The 18,334-nt window shown below is 43.6% G+C and overlaps 1 protein-coding gene across 2 annotated transcripts in view; it reads left to right on the plus strand.

Annotated features, from left to right (window-relative positions):
• The first annotated feature begins 4,173 nt into the window (after positions 1 to 4,173).
• The window catches only part of RELL1 (RELT like 1), a 60,743-nt gene continuing 46,582 nt past the window's right edge, over positions 4,174 to 18,334 (plus strand). The window contains exon 1 of one of the 2 annotated variants that reach the window (XM_070612982.1): positions 4,174 to 4,421. In XM_070612982.1, coding sequence (XP_070469083.1) covers positions 4,334 to 4,421 — 88 coding nt within the window. In that variant the 5' untranslated portion in view covers positions 4,174 to 4,333. The remainder of the gene's footprint in view (positions 4,422 to 18,334) is intronic. The other variant, XM_070612981.1, reaches the window with a different exon arrangement.

An 18,334-nucleotide genomic window follows, 5' to 3' on the forward strand; every position in this document is an offset into this window, starting at 1 on the left:
ATTTTTTTAAAGAACTATAAACTTCTCTCCTGGATATAACCTCTTGAAAGGAAAGATGACTACATCTAAATCACAGCAAGAAGAAATTCTACAGAGACCTTCTGCGGAAGTGTTTTCAACGTTAATTAGAGTAAATCCCAGCCAACTGAATCTAACGCATTTAAGTGATGGTGATGAAAATTACCACCTTAGTGGCTCAGAGGAAAACAGGAAAGGTTTCTACTAAGGGGAATGATTAACTGAATTCTTACAGAGAAACTGGAAAAAAAAAAAAAACCAACAAAAACCAGAAAGGATAGCACATTGTATAAATCTGTGAATTTCATTCCTATGAAGTCTTATTTATGACCCCTTCCATAAATAAATAAATTATTCTTCATGAAGGAAAGAGCATGTAAGCAATTGTTGATACAGAGTTCAAAAGGGTAGGTTAAGCACGCAATGAGAGAAGAAGATGATCCTGGACAAGGGGAGCTGATTGGCTAGCCTTCTGCATTTCAGAGGCAGAAGTTCAAGTGCAGGCCTGGAGAGAGCTGATCCTGGATTAGAGTCCTGGCAGTGCCATCCAGCAGCTGTGTGACTTGGGTAAATGCCTTAGTCCTTCAAATCCGGGTCTCCTCAGCTTTGAAGTGAGGATCAGTAACAATATGGCCCAACATATAAAATGGTGACGATTTGATGAAGGAACAGAGAAAAAGTGCTCAGGATTGGGCTAAATCTAAGGGATGAATAAATGAGAACTGTTGTTACAACTATTTCTACTCACTCTCCTTTAATTTTGTCTCTGAAAATATGGGAAGATCACTTAGGCTTGTGATGTCAACTTTATTTCCTCGGAAGAAATATGACATTCCCTTCCTAATACAGATGAGAAAGTCCATCACAATGGAGTCTTCACATTTAAAATAACACAATAAGCAACGGCTTTTAGATAATGGCAAAGTACGGCATATGCTTTTAGATAGTATTCGGAGGCTTTTAAATTGTGTAAATAAATCTGTAATGGAAAGTACTTGGAAAGTAATTTAAGCTTGATTTTCTTTCCTTTTTTCCTCTCTTCCTCTTTCTTCCTTCCTTCCTCTTTTTCTCCCTCCCTCCCTCCTTTCCTTCTTTTAACAAGATGTGCAAATGCTTATACAAGGGGTTATGTAAGAGTAAGATATCTATAGAGAGTGCATCAAGCAGCTAAGTGTTATGGAAAAGTCTTGAGAAGGGAAATTTCAGAGCCTTGGGTTCCAACTCTGGCTCATACTGGGTCTGAGATATCAGGCACGTCACTTAACTATTTCTCATCTGTAAAATAAGGGGCTTGGTAGATGATTACTAAGGTTTCCTCCAGTTTTTGGGGGTTTTTTTTTGGTGAGGAAGATTTGCCCTGAGCTAACATCCATTGCCAATCCTCCTGTTTTTTTGCTTGAGGAAGATTAGCCCTGAGCTAACATCTGCACCAATCTTCCTCTACTTTGTATGTGGGATGCCTCCACAGCATACCTGATGAGTGGAGCAGGTGCACACCCAGGATCCAAAACCGTGAATCCAGGCCGCCAAAGCAGAGCACATGGAACTTTAACCACTCAGCCATGGGGTTTTAATTATAGTCATGCACTGCATAATGACATTTTGGTCAACAATGGACTGCATATATGACAGTGGTCCCATAAGATTACTAACATACAGCCTAGGTGAGTAGTAGGCTATACCATCTAGGTTTGTTGAAGTACTGTAGGGGAGGAAGAAGTTTTCCTCTACCCCTCTAGATTCTTCTGGCTAGTTTAAGAATTAAATTGACATGAGACGGGTTAACAGGAGAAAGATAGAACAAAAGTTTAATAACATTTATACATGAGAGAAACCCAGAAAGACCACGTAACTCACCAAAAGGACCAAAGCCCTCCCTTAAATACCATCCTCAGCTAAAGACAAAAGAAGATGTTGGGGGTGGGGAGAGTCAGGTACTTCAAAGGGAAGGGAGGCAATTTACAGGTAGGCAAAAAGGAGCAAATGTTGGAAAACAAGTGTTCGTTGGTCACATAGAAGCAGAAGAACACAGAGGGGAGCCCAACACACAGGCTTTTCTGGGTTCCTCCCTGTCTACCACCTAGTCCATGTTATGCTAAGGTCATAGCACCTTTCCTGAGACAGGCTTTTTAATCTGAATTCTTTTAGGCAGTTAAGGGGAAGGTAGCAAGAATAACTTTCTGAGTCTTTTGTTTCTTAAAAATAATCAGTCTAAAATAATCCTCATGTTCAAAAGATATATTTTGGGGCAGCAAATTTCGTTCCCTTCAGTTCTATGATGTTCACACAATGATGAAATTGTCTAATGATGCATTTCTCAGAACATATCCTCGTTGTTAAGCAACGCACGACAGTACTGGATTACACTTGTATTTCTAGAGAGCCATATGCAGACATCCAATTCAAATGGATTGTTAAAAATTATCCTATCTTTTTAAGAGTAAGTTCAATCCGTGGGAAAAGAGTGAAACATTATTCAACTTTAAAATAGTATTTTACGTTTTGAATAGATATCTTGGTCTAAGCATTGTGCTACATTCTAAGTTCTAAAACTAGAGCTGGCTCTGTGGGTGTGTGACCTGTGTAGTTGCAGAAGGCCACATGCTTAGAAGGGCTCCACAATTGATTTAATGTTCTACTCTTGCCATCATGAAATTCTTAATAATTTTTGAACAAAAGGCTCTGCATTTTCATTTTACACTGGGCTCCACAAATTATGTCGCTACTTCTGGCTACAACTTATAACTTACAGTTTAATTTCTAGGCCCAGGACTCTCTCCGCTTTTTAGTTAGAAACTCACACGGACCTCTTTCCTCTGCAGCAATTCTCAGTTTTTATGTTGGTATAAAACCGCTTGGCCTGCCAGATTGCAGGACGTGCGGACAACTGTGCACAGGACACACAGCGTCCTGCCTTTGGCTTCAAAGAGCAGAGGCTTCACCCTTCAGCCCCAGCCATCTGTAGTGGCCGAGCTTCTGTCAGTGGGAATTTCCACACCAGTGCAAATGTTTCTAAGAGTCTAGCAGACTCTACTGAGAACTCAGCGAGAAGAGAAATAGTCCTCCTTTGAAAATTGGAGGCTATCAGCCAGGCGGAGGAAGAGCTGCATTCTGTGAAAATCCCCAGACCCCACCCCCTCGCCTTGCTGGTGTTCTTAGCATTTGCTCCAGGCTTGACCGCTTGGTTTCAGGAGTCTCTAAATGGCAGTAAAGAGGGAACTACTCAAAGAAAGGCTCTGAGTCCAATCGATGCTTGTGCTGATGATTCAACTTCAAAAACCACTCTGATCTCTTATTGTGTGCTGTCACTGAGCCGGGCGCTGAGGGCACAGCAATGAGCAAACACAATGAAGACAATTTAATTTCAATATATCACGGTGGCTCGGCCATCGTGGGTTTGCTACTCACCTCACGGAGCTAATGTGAGGATATAAACAGTTAATAAGTGACCGGGCACTTGAAGAGCTACTTCGTGGAAGGGTTTGGAAGGTGCAACGTGGACACACGATAAAAGAACAAAAAAAGCAAGTTGATCCTGAAGGTGTGTAGAGGTCTTTTCTCCAATAGGAGCAGCTTAAATGGAAGCAGAGATAGGAAGAAATTTAATTGATTTGCCATTTTTCCTCAATTTTCAAACGGTGGAACTTAACGTCCAGCGCAGCGCCCCTTCCTAGACCAGTCCCTGAGGGCAATGCCTGCTGGATAGAGTTGCCAACAGAGAAAATAGACCGTGCCCCCTCTAACGCTGGCCATGCCTGTCCACAGCTTCCTGCCCTGCTCTCTTTTCCTCGTCCCACGCCCGCTGGTCCCAGCGCCCGGGAGGACAGGCACCGGGGACCCAGCCCCCGCCCCCAGATCCCTCTCAGATCCGGGCGGCTACGGTCGGGCCGGGCTCGGAAAGGAAGCGGGCGCTACGAGAAGAGGAGGGGTCGGGCCACCGTGGGCGGAGCAGGAGGGGCGGGACCCTGGTCTAATCCGGGCGCCTGAAGCTGCGGCTGGATTTAGAAAGGAAGCGGGCACGGCGGGGAGAGGCGAGGCGAGGCGAGGCGAGGCGGGGCCAGGCAGAGGTAGGCGTGCCCGGGCCGGGGCCAGAGGGAGGCCTCGCGCCGGGGCAGGCGGAGCCCGGGGCTGGGCGGGGAGAGGCAGGGCTGAGCCGAGGTGGGTGGGGCCGGAGAGGAGGGTCCCTGGCGGCGCGGGGTTTGCAGCGCGCGGAGGCCGAGCCCTGGCACTCGGTCTGCGCGCCGGCTCCAGAGCTGCATCGCCTCCCGAAGCCCGGGACGCGGCGCCCCGGGAAGGTGGGCGCAGGGACGCGGCGATGGCTCCGCGGGGACTCCCGGGGTCAGCCGTCTTCGCCGCTGCTGTCTTCGTGGGAGGCGCCGTGAGTTCGCCACTGGTGGCCCCGGGTGAGTGCCCTCTTGGGACCGGGGCGCGCAGGAGGAGGCGAGGGATCGGGACGGCAGCCACGCTGTGCCCCGAGCTGCCCTGGTGCTGGCACAGCCGTGGGATCCGGCGCTGAACATCTGGCTCCCGGGGGGTGGCCCGGGCTAGGCGCGGCGCGTGGCGATGGCTCCCGTCCCTCCCTTCCCGCCTGCCGGGCTCCAGCCTTCCCCTCGCCGGCTCCTCTGAGTAGTTGTTACCCGCCGCCCCGACTTTTGAGCTGTCTGGGGTGTAGGGACCCGGCCTGGTCTTGCCTTCCTCGGGTGCGCTTCCGCCTGGGCGGGGCGCCTGGGAGCCCTGCGGACCCCTTTCTTGTCGCCCTTTTCCTCAAAGGCCCGGCGAGCGATAGATCTTGACACGAGGGGACCGACTGCCCTGTCACTGCCTAACCCCCCCCCCCTTTAAAAAAGAAATCTTAAAACCTTGGGGAGTTCCAATTCCTTTCCTTTCCAAGTTTTTATTTGTTTTAGTGGTTGATGGATTCTTGTAACAGGTTGGGGATTTCAGATTTCTTCTCACATATACTGGATAAATGAGGCTTGGAAAAAGGGAAGGCACGTTTGTAAACTTACGTGTTTTTTTTTTGAGCCGAAACCTGTCACCACAAAAGGAACCTTCTGTGGTCAGAGCAGGAAGCCACCAGCAGAGATGATAAAGTGTTGTCCCCAGTGATGTATTTGGAGCAGGAGTTTTTAATTGAAATCTAAGAGGAGGTGTCACTTTTACAGAAGTTCTGTTTCATACTCTTGTTTTTATAACTAGAGACACCGGGGATTCCTTCCCATCGTTTCCCCTCTTAATTGCTGCCTTACAGCGGTAGTTAAAAAATAACAATAAACGTATATCTTCTAGGGCAAATTGGGGTTACCACAGCCTAGAATCTTACGTCAGCAAGCTCTTCCAAGCTTGAGCAGCTCCTCTGCAGGTCCAGATAATAAGCAATTGGAAGCCTTCCAATGGTGACTATCTCCTCCGTAAGAACACAGACTCTACTCTTCACTCCTGAGAAGATTCCAGTTGTTTACAGCTTTTAAACTGGCTTATCACATTGGCTTTCACTTTTTCATAGAAACCAGAATATGTTAGACGGGATGGGATGAATAATATCTCCCCTGAGACTTTATTAGCAGACCCGTATTTCCTTCAGCCATCCACCCTGGGGAAATGGCAGCTAGTGACATGCATTGTTGGATGGGAGATTTTGGTTTTCACCCTGAGTTTCGTTGCTGAGACAGGTAGGTGCATCACCAGGTTCAATTGCACCCCAGGTTGTAGACAGTACTTAGAGGGCTGGAATTGGTTGCTCCAGAATTTGAAGAGCTTAACCTGGGAGTAAAATTGTTAAAAATTCAGCACGTGATGCATCCAATCAGCCATTAGCAGGAGACATCCAACAGTGGAGTAAGTTTGTGTTTCGATGGATCTCTGAGCAGTATCCTGCTCTTCAGACTGGAATGTGATGAAGGAAGCTCTCATCTAATTGCATGGTAACCTTTTTGATGAAAGCAACACTTTAGAAGAATGAGGTATCTAAAAAGGAAAAGGTACAGAGTACAAATGTGCCAGCATGACTTGAGGCCTGCATGGAGAAAAGATGCCCTGACCAGCCGTCCTCTGGTCCCCTTGGAATCTAAGACAGTGTTAATGTTTGTAGGAAATATTTTAGAGAAGTAGGGAGAAAGAGATGGGAAGCACTGTTGAGTGCCTGCTATGTGCCAAGCTTTGAGTTGGGCACTCCGTATTCATTTTTACACTTATTTCTCACAACCCTGTGAAGTTCTTATTTCCAGTGAGGCACTGAGGCCCAGAGAGGTTAAACAATTGGCCCAACATCACATAGGTAGTGTATCAGTCAGCATTCAGTCCGAGAAGCAGAATCACTAGTGCGTGTGTTATGGGTCTATCCTTATATGCATCTTTATCTTTGATAACCCAGTCTGCTTGATTCCGAAGTTCATTCTCTTTCCTTTGCACCCCACTGCTGCCAAGAGAGAAGATAGAACAGAAATCAACTTTAGCAGTCTTGTTGAGATTCTAAGAAAGGGAGTTTAGGACGTCGTAAAATTGTAAGCATGTGGTTATCAGAAGTCGGGAAGCGGAGAAAAGAAGGACAAATGACTTCATGGTCAATAGTGGCAACGTCTCTTTCACTTCCTGCCTAGCAGAAGAGTCTCCTTAAACTTCTGTCTCATAGTATCGGCTTTGGAAACTATATACCACAGCACCAGAAGGGACGATTTTCCACCTCTTGGCTTATTTATGTCCTTAAGTTCTCTAGTTACTTAACCTTTGGGCTTGTTAGTTTCTCTACCAGACAATGGGCGTGGCCTTTGAGTAGCGTGGGCAGAAAAGGACCAGAGCTTGGTGACATGAGAAGTGGACTCTGCTTGGGCCCTGTGGGCTTCCATCCAGCCTCCTGATTCCTCCTTTAGATCCAAAGATAATCTTTATTAAATTCTGGGTTTCCCTTCGGCCAGGTAGCTACCCAGCGGTACATCCACATAATACGTAGTGAGTGGACAGAATGTTTTGAGAAAGCGCCCTCCCTGGGAGCTTGGGCTTCCATGCCCTGGTTTAATTTAAAGAGGAAATGAAAAATTTGAGAAATGCCCATCCTTCCCCCATTCTCCTTCCCCCCACCCTCAAAATAGAAATTAATCAAGCCAACTATTTGGGAGTTTCTGTGGTTGAATTTGAATGAGAGAGGCCAAAGCCCCAGATGACAGAAAAAAATTTCATCATCACTTTTTAAAGAATTGTTTGGCTCTGATGTTGATGTTTAATTACTATTGGGACAAAAGGGAAATTATTTAAAACTGACAAAAAATGATTTAAACTGTCATTGGTTAGAATTATTATGTTGAATGGTTTGTAGTAATTTTAGGGTGTTTACCTCAGTAGTTGGTGAAGATTTGGTAGGCTGCTGAAAGCACATAGAATAATGAGTCTGGTGTGACTAACAAGGACTAACACTGGAATTTGGAATTAGTACACTGTGGACGCTTTGCTCTTTTTGGAGGAAGGAATGCAATGTTTATTATACCTGTTTTGTGTCAGGCCTTTGTCTAAGTACTCAAATCATTTAATTCTTACAACATCCTGTCAGCTACATAATTTTATGCCTGACGAAGAAATTGAGTTTCTGAGAAGTTAAACTGGAAAATTCACTCAAATATGGAAGTTGAGTTTTGACCTTGAGACACATCTGTTCAATTCTGAAGCCTACTCTTGTTATTAGTAAATCACTTTGCTTTTCGTTTGAGTGAGAAATTTCTTCTCATTCTGTGTATAAAGAATCACTAAGTAATAGGGTAAGGGCATGGTATAGTGGAGAGAGCATCAAGCTCTAAGTTAGATACCTGTACGTGATGTCAAAAGCCATGAAGAGCCCCTGCCCCTTTTGGGAGTGTGGCTCTCTCTGCCTCCATTTTCTTATCCATATAATAGGCATGTGCCAATCTTTATCTGCCCTACTGGCTGCTAATGAGGATGAAATGAGCTGATGTCTCTGAAAGGTCTTGACAAATGCCAAAGTGGCATATATCTTTTACCTTTTTCTATATTTCTTTCCTGAAGTGCCCATTAAGCTGGATTTATATAATGATGTCAACCAAACTATCTAATAAATGTAGACCACATAGACTGTAAAGTGTTCATTCTGGAGGTGGTGATGGTTTTGCAATGATCGGTTCCTTGTAAATTTATAAAAGCCCGGAGTCATACCTCAGATACTTGAGTTTGCTGCCATCGACTGGGAGTTAAATAGTCAAGCCTTCTTGTCCCCATTTCCCCTCAGCTAGAATACAGTACTCTTGATATTTTTGGAAAATTCCCCCAAAGATTTAAAGTCTAGAGAGAAGGGGAGAGAATCACCTTTGATCTCGTTATTCCAAAGCGCTCACCCTGTTAGCGTATTTCATTCTGGTCTTTTCTCCTCTGTTCTTTACTTGGGTAGGCTCATAATGCAAATAAAATTTTGCATCCTGTGTTTTTCACCTAATATTATGCATGAAAGTTTCTCTATTTCCCTACACACTCAAAAAATGGCTGTATAATATTCTATTATATGGATTCATTCTGCCTCCATTTTAGGAGATTTCAGTTGTTAATTATTTTCAAATGAATTTGAAAACTTATTGTTTCAGTGAACATCCATGTGTAAAGCTTTGTCTAGATATCAGTGAATTTCACAGAAAATGGGTTCCTGAAAAGGAAATTTTAGGGTCAAAGGTATTCATGTTTTTGAGGTCATGGATGACGCAAGTTTTGGTGACCTGAAGGTTGTCCCAGTTTACATTCTTATAGCAATGGTCAAAGGACTCACTTTTCACACCATTGGCATTTTCTCTGGAAAACATATTTGCTAATTTGTAAGGCAAAAATTGGTACCTTGATTGTTTTAATTTGTATGTCTTTGATTACTAGTAGGTTGACTATTTTTTCTAGTATTTAAGCCATTTGCACATGTCTGTAATCCTGTATGGACAATTCTGAAATCCAAAAAGCTTTGAAAGCCAAAAGTTTTTTTGAGGCTTTTTGCATACTCTGTTGGTGGTAAAACCTGACCTGAGCCAATGTGAGATTGTATAGTATATACTTATCTCCTTTAATTTGAATGTTGCTAAGTTTTGCTGCAGTAATATCAGAGTTTGATTTCTGAGTGTTACATAATGTGTACTAAGTGCGTTGTATTACCTTTCTAGAATCACAAAGTCTGAATTTCAAACAACGTCTGACCTCTGAAGCACGTCTGACCTCCAGGTTTTTGGATAAGAGATTGTGGTCCTGAATTTCCTTTTCTCTGACTCATCTGTTCACGTCTTTGGGGCAAGTGTAAAACTGCTAAAAATAGGAAAATATCCTATGGAGAAAGTCAAACGAGTGGCGCTTCGCGAAAAGAAGCACTGCTTTGGTATTCTAGTGTGGAATCTAGTAAAATAGAGATACCTGGGAAAAGCTGAGATTTTGTTTCTTCTAGCTGGCTTTAGGGATGGGTGCCCATTATGATGGAAACTTGATGGAGGAGTTGGGCTGAATTTCTCCTCTGCTTTCCTCTGCTAGTTATTGACACAGCTCTCTTTGTAAGGGAGTAAAGAAACCTAATTCGCCCAAGGGATGTTTTGGGGAGGGAGGGATGGCTAGAGCGTGGTGGACATCCTGGGCAAACTGAGTTCCTGTGCCCAGTCATCTCGCCTTGAGGATCCTTTGGCCAAACTTGAACTCAGGGGAACGGGTTCTTCATTCCTCCTTCTTAATACCCCAAGACCCCTGCGTTCTTGCCCTTGCTCATCCCAGGGTCCCAAACAGCTGCCAGTTCTCCCCTCCCTTCATCTCCCCCCATTTTGTTCGCACAGTCCTGTGTATAACTACGTTCCAACCACTGATAAAGTGCCTATTGTACAGATGGAAAAAAGTCTTTAAACAACTTTCCTCATTGGTATTATGGAGAAAATATGGCGGAGTTGCCTCATGGGGTTGTTGCGATGATTACGTGAAATAAAACATGAGAGTGCATGGTGCAGTGCTTGGCACATAGTAAGTGCTAAAAAAGTATGTTATTATTATTTTGTCTTTAACGAAATACTAACCCTTCATAGCCATCAGATGGGACATAGTTCCTAACTGCTCCAGGATTTTCCTTTCAGGTCCTCTGCCATTACTTGAGGTGTCCCAAGCCCCAGATACTGAGGCTGGCTGTGTGATGGGCAGGGGGAGTTTGAGGAGGCCGTGTTGGGCAGTGCCCAAGGCCCAGGGAAGGAGGAATAGGGACCAGCAGGCTTGGCAAGGAGTTCTCTCAGGATGTAGGGGATATGTGGGCCTGAGCCATTAGCTACCAAAATTAGGCAAGGAAGGAGAAAAGGAAAATAGGAAAGAAACCATTACATTCATAGGGGGAGAATGTGATACTCTTTTGGAAGAATTTTGGAAGATTCCCCAGTTGGTTTATCTCTACCCAGTCTATAGGTATAGTCACAAAATTTTGACAGTTTTCCCTTAGTATTTGATGTAATTATCCTATTGACATGCTTTTTGATTATCCAGCGTCAGACTGGTTGTTGTTCATCTTCTCATTGATCACTGGTGAGTATCTTGATGAAGTAGAATCTTATGATGAGTGTGGTATAATAAGAAATATATTTGGTCTTTTTCCCTGTTCCTGGCACAAATCTCCTCAAATTCTTGGAATTTCCTGCGTGATAGGAGTGTTTTTTTGTCATTTATAAGGAGCCCCTTTGAATGTATGCTAATAAGGTGACTTAGGGTTGGGTCTCTAGAAAGCCTCAGGATGCAGGCTGGGCAGCAGAAACATCACATGGTTAGAGTTGGAACTTTCAGCCCTACCTGCTGACTTCAGGGAAGGGGAAGTTGCAGGGTGGGGTGGGGCTGGAGATTAAGATCTGTAAAAACTCTTGAACCACAAGATTTGATGAGCTTCTGTGTTGGTGAGCACGTGGAGATGCAGGGAGAGTGGCGTGCCCAGAGAGCGTGGAAGCTCTGTGCCATTTCCCCATACCTTGCGCTATGCATCTCTTCCATCTGGCTGTTCCTGAGTTACAGACTTTCATAATAAGCCAGTGATCTAGTAAGTAAAGTGTCTCTCTGAGTTCTGTGAGCCGCTCTAGCAAGTTAATCCAACCCAAGGAGGGAGTTGTGGGAATCTGCGATCTATAACCTGTTCGTCAGAAGCACAGGTGATAGCCTGGACTTGTAGCTGGCATTGGAAGTGTGTGTGGGGTAAGGGGGCCATCTTGTAGGACTGAGCCCTTAGCCTATGGGATCTGACTCTTGTCTCCAGGTAGGTGGTGTCAGAATTGAGTTAATTGCCTGGTAGTGTTGGACAAAACACATGTGGGCGTGAGGAAGTAGGATCCTGTACCATCAGGGCTGACAGGGACCTTGACAATCTCCTTAAAGCTTATTCAGCAGATGACGGAACTGGGTTGGCCTAGCCAGGACTTCAGCAGGTTTCTTTACTCTATGACTCTTCCCATTATGTTAGAGCTGTGGATCCAGCCCTGCTGCGGCTGGCGAGGTCCCTTGGCCTGTGTTTGCGCTTGGTCCTCACTTCCAGGGTCCCGTTTCTCAGTTCTCTCCCTCAGGGTGAGCAGGCCCTGAGAGGAGTGACTTTGGTTAACTGACTTATGAGAGTCATTGTGTTGATCTTAGTCATATAGTTTGAGAGACAGAGGAGACTTGGTGGTCATCTTGTAATTAACCACCTCTCTTTGCAGATGGGGAAACTGAGCACCAAGAGGTTTAGTGGTCTGTGAGAGTCAGGAATGGCCGTAGGCTGGGTGGAGGAGTAGACCATTAGGTTTGGTAAAAGAGGGCCTGTGTGTGCCTTGGTCAGTGTCCAAGGCTCAGATCCAAGCACAGGACCTGGGACAGAGCAGACACTTAAATATTTGAAGGAAGGAAGGAAGCCAGAGCTAAATCCAGGTGTTCTGACTTGGCCTGAGGCTTTTTCTTTATAATAAAGTGAAGAGTAACGCTTTCCAATATTCATCCACAAATTTTAGCTTTGAGTCTCCTCACCCCCTCCCCTCCCGAATTGGTAAAAGGCTGTTTTGTCTGCCAGCCTCAGTGAGCCATATTGCTCCAAAAGCCTGAAGTGGAAAAATCTGGAAGTGTTAGTGACAATTTTTAGTGCAAAGGTTTTTAAAACCCAAATCTATTCAGAAGCTCTTTTCAAAGACAAACTAAATTCAGTTGTGTTTCTATAACCAGTACTTCAAAAGCACCTATTAATTGCATGTGTATCATATTCCTAATTTTATAATACTTTATACCTCTTCTTTATACCTTTGTTTCACAAGTTAATTCTCTGAATTGTTTATTCATTCAGCAAATATTAGCACAGTGCCTTACTGTGCAGGGCACTGGGGGTGAAGTGATGTGAACCAAATGGATTCAGTCTGTGTCTTTATGGAGCCAACAGGGAGGAGGATAAAGCAGGCAGTAACGATAACGTGTCATTGGGACCTTGATAAGGAAGGTATGGCACAGGACCAAAGTACCTAACCTGGGGCTGGGGTGGGACGAGAGTGCAGGACAGGTTGAGCAAGACTTTCTGGAGGAAATGAAGTTTAAACTTAGACTTGCAAAAATGTTGGCGTCAGCCATGTGAAGAAAACTGGTGGCCATGGAAGAGAGGAGGTGAGAGCAAGTGAAGCTACAGCAGTGGTTCCCAAACTTGAGCAGCGTCAGAATTAACTGAGGGCTGGTTCAAATGCAGATTGCTGGGCCTGCCCCAGAGTGTCTGAGTCTGCGGGCCTGGGAAGGGACTGGAGATTTTGCTTTTCTAACACATTCCCAGGTGACAGTGCCTAAGTATCAAAGGTAAGTGGAGGAGATAAAAGGTGGAAGAAATAGGTGTGTTGTGTTTCTCTTAACCTGGAAATCCCTCTCCTCTTCCTGGGCTATTTATATCCTGTTCTCCACCCAGCTCCCTTCAAGCTGGGATCAAGGACAACACTTCCAGGAAACCTTTCATAGGTATTCTCACTGATTTTATCTCCTCCTGTCAGTATACATGTCAAGTCCATGCAACGACACACGTTGCATCCATTCCATGTTATTTAATGTATAGTTTATGCAGTGTTACAGCTGGGTTTTGTCTAACTAGAGCTCCTTGAGGCAGCAGAGCGTATAAGACATGCTCAGATATTTGCATTGCTTGACCAGGTTTGTAGAGATGAGGAAACAGACTTAGAGAGGAATAACCAAGACAAAGAGAAGTGGACGGTCTCGCTAAGTCACAGATGAGGGGAAGCCAAAGCTAGGTGCATCCGTTGTTCTCAAGTGCTCTTCGTGTTATGTGAATTGCATGTCCTCCGTGCTCAGCACCACTGGTAGAAAGAAGGCTTTATATTTATTTATTTATTTTTTACTTTTTTATTGCAGATCCATCCACTTAACAGGTAAACCAACTCATCTTATAAATTGAATATAGATTTTATTTTTAATGGAAAATGGGCAGATATCCAAGGAGTTCTTCAGGGATTGCCCGTTTGCTTTTAGAGTAAATATTTGAAGGGAGTAATTCAATTTATATGCCATTAGGTTTATAAAAGATTTTTATAAAATTTTGGCATAAGGGAGATATTAAGGAAAAATCGATTTCAGTTTCCTGAAAAGACACCAATTAGGCAGTTATGCCGTTACCCTTCTGAACTGGCCAGAGAAGTTTAGCTGAGTGGTTCAAGACCGATAAAGAAGCTATACATAAAATGTCATGTGATAAGTAGCGTTAAAAACAAACAAACAAAAATTCTTTTCAATATCGGTAACATGCCGAGCCTTCCTCCCCCATGCGTATATACAAACATACTGTGTTTCTTTGAGATTCCTGTAAGGCCGGGATGTTTGAAGAATTCGCTGGACTTTCTGTCTCACGATATAACTTGGGAACACTAATTTTCAAATGTTCTAACAGCTCCTCATAGCTGGAAGTCTCCAACACAATCATGCGAATTATCTATGTTATAAAAAACGGCAGCCCAGAATTTCCTGGCGTTGGTAAAGTGGCAGATGGCTAACGAACAGGCATTCCTGCATTTTTCTTTGCATGTTTGTGCTATATGCTTGTATGGCCTGAGTGCTTTTGCTGCTTCCTCAATTCTTTCCAACCTCCTCCTCCTCTATTAAAGGCAAAACACAAAACAACAGCCGATAGAAAAGAGGCGTTGCACCTTGCTTAAAGCTAGGTAACAGAGCCAAGAAGCTGGGTTTTGAGGGTAAAACTTACTTCACATGCGTGATTGCCAAGTCAGTGCCTTAATAGTCTTTGCAGGTAAAACATATGGATACTTCTTATAAGCAGTGTGCAATTCATTGAAAAGGGAGGGCCTTATCTGGGATACTGTTAGGCATTGTGTAGGTGTGTAAAAGGAACAACAAACTTGGTTTCTGTCCTCCGCAAACTTGTGATTGAGAAGGGGAAGATAAGCTATGAATACTAATCGTTATAGAATAACGGAGAATGTGTTTGCTATCGTCAGAGGACCACAGACAAAGTGCTGCGTGGGATCACGGGGAGAGCTTGCCTTCTGATAAGAGGGGTGGAAAAGACTTCACAGCCTGAAATGTGCCATTTTAAGTGGACCTTAAAACAAGTGCAGGGGATGGCATGCCCCACAGAAGGAACAGCCTGGGCAAAGGTGTGGAGGTAGGACAGGAAAAATCAGTGCAGACCCAGTGTAGACAGAGAGTTCCTCTGTGAAAATTGCATGAGATGAGACTGCAGAGGGGAGGCTGAAGTTAGGCTGTGGAGCTCATGAAAGTATGCACTCTATTGTGTAGGCAGTGGGGGGCTGAGGATGGGGTGGAGTGGAGGATAGGGGACCAGAAGAGGCCCTCAGACTTCGCGATGTGATGGAAAGGCCCGAGATGCTGAGCTCCGTATGACCTGAGTTTGAGACATGGCCCACATACTTTCAGCAAGGCAGCTGAGATTGCTGTTCTGTTTCCTCATCTGAGGGGAGAGAGAGAGAGAGAGAGAATATCTGTTCTTTATACCTCTCTGAGTTGTTTGGAGGCTCAAATGAATAATATAGTCCTTTGTAAGTAATACCAATATGACCTATATAGTGTATAGGTTTAATATAACACATATGATGTATAGATAGAAGCAATTTTTCAAAGTTTAAGGAGTGCTGGGAAATTAACATCATGAAGTAAGTGCAGTGTACGGTTTTGATGGTGTGAAGGCCAAGAAGTGCTCATTAATAGTAAAAGCTAGCTAATTGTGTATGTGTCTTCAGTTCAAGTAACTCCTCTGAAATTGTACAGATCTGCTTGACTCCTGAATTCTTCCTCGTTAAACATTTATTTTCAGAAGCCTGTTGTGCATTTCCATTTTTTAGCCCCATTGTTGGTCACGTTCTCATTGTTTTCTTCTCTCCCCAGGTCAGAAGGGCAGTGTTGGCCATCAGTGTTTAGGGCAGTGGCTTTGAATAAGACATGCAGCTCAGCACTGGAGTCATTTATAAAAACCCTGCTTGGCTAAGGGCTCCATCTCTGTGTCACTTCTGGCAAGTCTGTTTTCTTAGTCCCTTGATTTCTTATAATGTGACCAAATAGATTTGGGAGGAGGAAACGAACCCATTTGAAAGTCGTTTAGTGTGCATTAGGTGCCTACATATTATGGAAATAGTAATTACACAGGCAGTTGACTTGATGTGTCTCAGTGTCTGGTTGAGGGTGGAATAGGAGGGGGAAGACTTCAAAGTGGGAAAGAGAATTTGTTGCTTGAACCATATGATAAAACAGTTGATCACGCTGTTCAGTGCTGCGTCTTGATATATAAATGAGTCAAGACTTGATTTTGGGTCAATGTGGTCTAATAAAAAAATACATATATTTGGTCTTTGTCCCTGGTTCCTGGCACAGAATTCCTGAAACCCTTAGAATTTTCTGAAAGATAGGAGTGTCCTTTGTTATTCATAATGAACTCTTTTAGACCAGACCAGAGTTCATGCTAATGAGATGACTCTCGGTGGGCCCCCAGAGAGCTTCAGGATGGGGACTGGTTGCCAGAGGGGACTGCCTACATGATTACAGGGTTGGAAGTTTCAGCTCCACCCCTGATCTTGGGGAAGGAAGAAGGGCTGGTGATTGAGTTAATTGCCAGTGACCAATGATTCAATCAATCATGCCTATGTAATGAAACTTCCATAAAAACTCTGAAACAAGGATGCTAAGGGAGCTTCTGGGTTGGTGAACACGTGATTGTGCTGGGAGGATGATGTGTCTGGAGAAACCATGGAAGCTCTTCAGTCCCCCCTCCACCCACACTTTGCCCTGTGCATCTCTTCCATTTGGCCATTTATCCTTTATAATAAAACTGCAGTTGTAAGTAGCTCACTTTCCTGAGTTCTGTGAGTCATTCTATCAAATTGTTGAATCTGAGGGAGATCATGGGAACCCCCAAATTTCTAGTCAGTTAGCCTCGGGACACCATTTGCAAATGGCATCTGAAGTAGGGGCAGTTTTGTGGGACTGAGTCCTTAAATCTGTGGGTTTTGCGCTAACACCAGGTAGTTGGTATCAGAATTGAATGGAAATGTAGGACACCCAGTTGTTGATGGAGACATGGTTTTTGGAAAAATGAAATAGTCAAGTCTTCCCAATTGGAAAAAATCAACTCATAATATTAAAACATTGTGCCTAGAATATTCTTTTTGAAATTATTGTGGTTTACTATTTAGCTAAAGACTCAAGGCATTTAGAAAAATATAGTGAGGAAGGAAAAGAAATTCTCAGGCCAGTGCCTTATTGTTTATGTATTTACATTGTGTTTTATAGTGTGAGAAAGTAGAAGTTATACCACGGTGTGGTTTTCTTTGAACCTTCTCTCCTACTGTGTAGACCAGAGATTTCACAGTATTGTCTCTGCCTCCAGTCAGTGGAAATATTTAGGATGTAAATGTTGTGGATTGCAGGTATAGGCAGTCTCCTTACTAAGGATTTCCAGTATTCTGGTTTACCTCCTTACATTAATATTACTGTTAGGTTGAGCCGTATGAAATTGTCAGTATTCTACTATTTTTACCCTACGGTGACAACAGTTTCATAGGGTTCAACCAAATAGTAGTGAAGGTTCCTTTTTGACTTTTGACAAATAAAAATGGCAAGCAACAGGATATATTGGAGTATATGAGGAAGCCATTTGGTATAAACCTAATTCAGCCTGACTTTGTTTTTTCCAAAAGGGCCTGACTGTGGCCATTGAGCACGCATTGCATATCTGCTTTGAAACATTTCCTATGGCAAGAACAAATGGCCTTAAGATAAAGGTGCAACTTCCCCCAACATTGGCATTTCCTTAAGGATAAGCATCTTTCGTTAGGCTATGAACTGATTGCTGTGCTCACCTTTGACCACCCAGCTCACCTGTGACCACCCAGCTCCAGACAGCAGACTGCCACCCTGCTGTGTTCACCCAGACAGCAGACCTACCTGTTGTTTCCATCAATCGCTGTGCCGACAGAGCAGTCTCGCGACTATTGTAAAAGGGATATTTCAATCCTATGTGAAACATCCTATTTGGGGGTATATAAGCATTCTGTGCACCCCACTTCTTTGGTGCCCTTTCTTCCTTCGGGAAGAAAGGCCCCGGGCCATGGTCCTCAGATTTCAGCTCAGAGTAAACTCACCCAAATTTTCATTTATAGGTTGGTTATGGATTATTTTTGTTGAAACTTTTTATGTGCAGTTTTTAAAAAACGACTGTAGTGATTACCATCAAGATATCTTAGAAAAGACAAAAAGTAGAAAAAGAAAAAAATACCCCCAAGTTCCACCAACATAAGATACAAAATGCTGAAAAGAAAAGTAACTTATAATCTTACCACTCAGAGATAACTAGTGTAGACATTTTGGTATCTTTTTCTTCAATACAACTGAGCTCATGTTAGCTCCAAATACTAGTTTATGTTTATTTCTTCATTTAACATTTATCGTTAACAATCGAGTAATTTTAGACAAAGGGAAATGGCAAATCTGAGCCCTTCATACAAATTGCTCTTATTGTTTTAAAAGTCAAAAGGAAGTTTAGGATTTCCGAGAAGTAATCAACAGTTCGACAGTGTTAAATGTAGCTCGGGATGGCTTTTTAATTTTGCTTCTTATAAATGGTGGCAGAATTTTTTTTTTTTGAAATTAGTGCTTGATGAGAATATAACTTGGACATATGTTGACTTGGAGAGACTATAACTTAAATGCACCTTCCCTTCTCAATAACTGACTCACTGGGAAAAACCGTTGTTATTCTAGATTTATTGTTGAATTAGATCAGTAACGATTACCCATAGATTTCTATTTAAGACTCTCACTCAACTAGAGATGAGCTATAGATAATCCCATTTCGTGGAACTTT

The sequence above is a fragment of the Equus przewalskii genome, chromosome 3 (assembly GCF_037783145.1).
Source record: "Equus przewalskii isolate Varuska chromosome 3, EquPr2, whole genome shotgun sequence".
NCBI classification, from domain to species: Eukaryota; Metazoa; Chordata; class Mammalia; order Perissodactyla; family Equidae; genus Equus; species Equus przewalskii.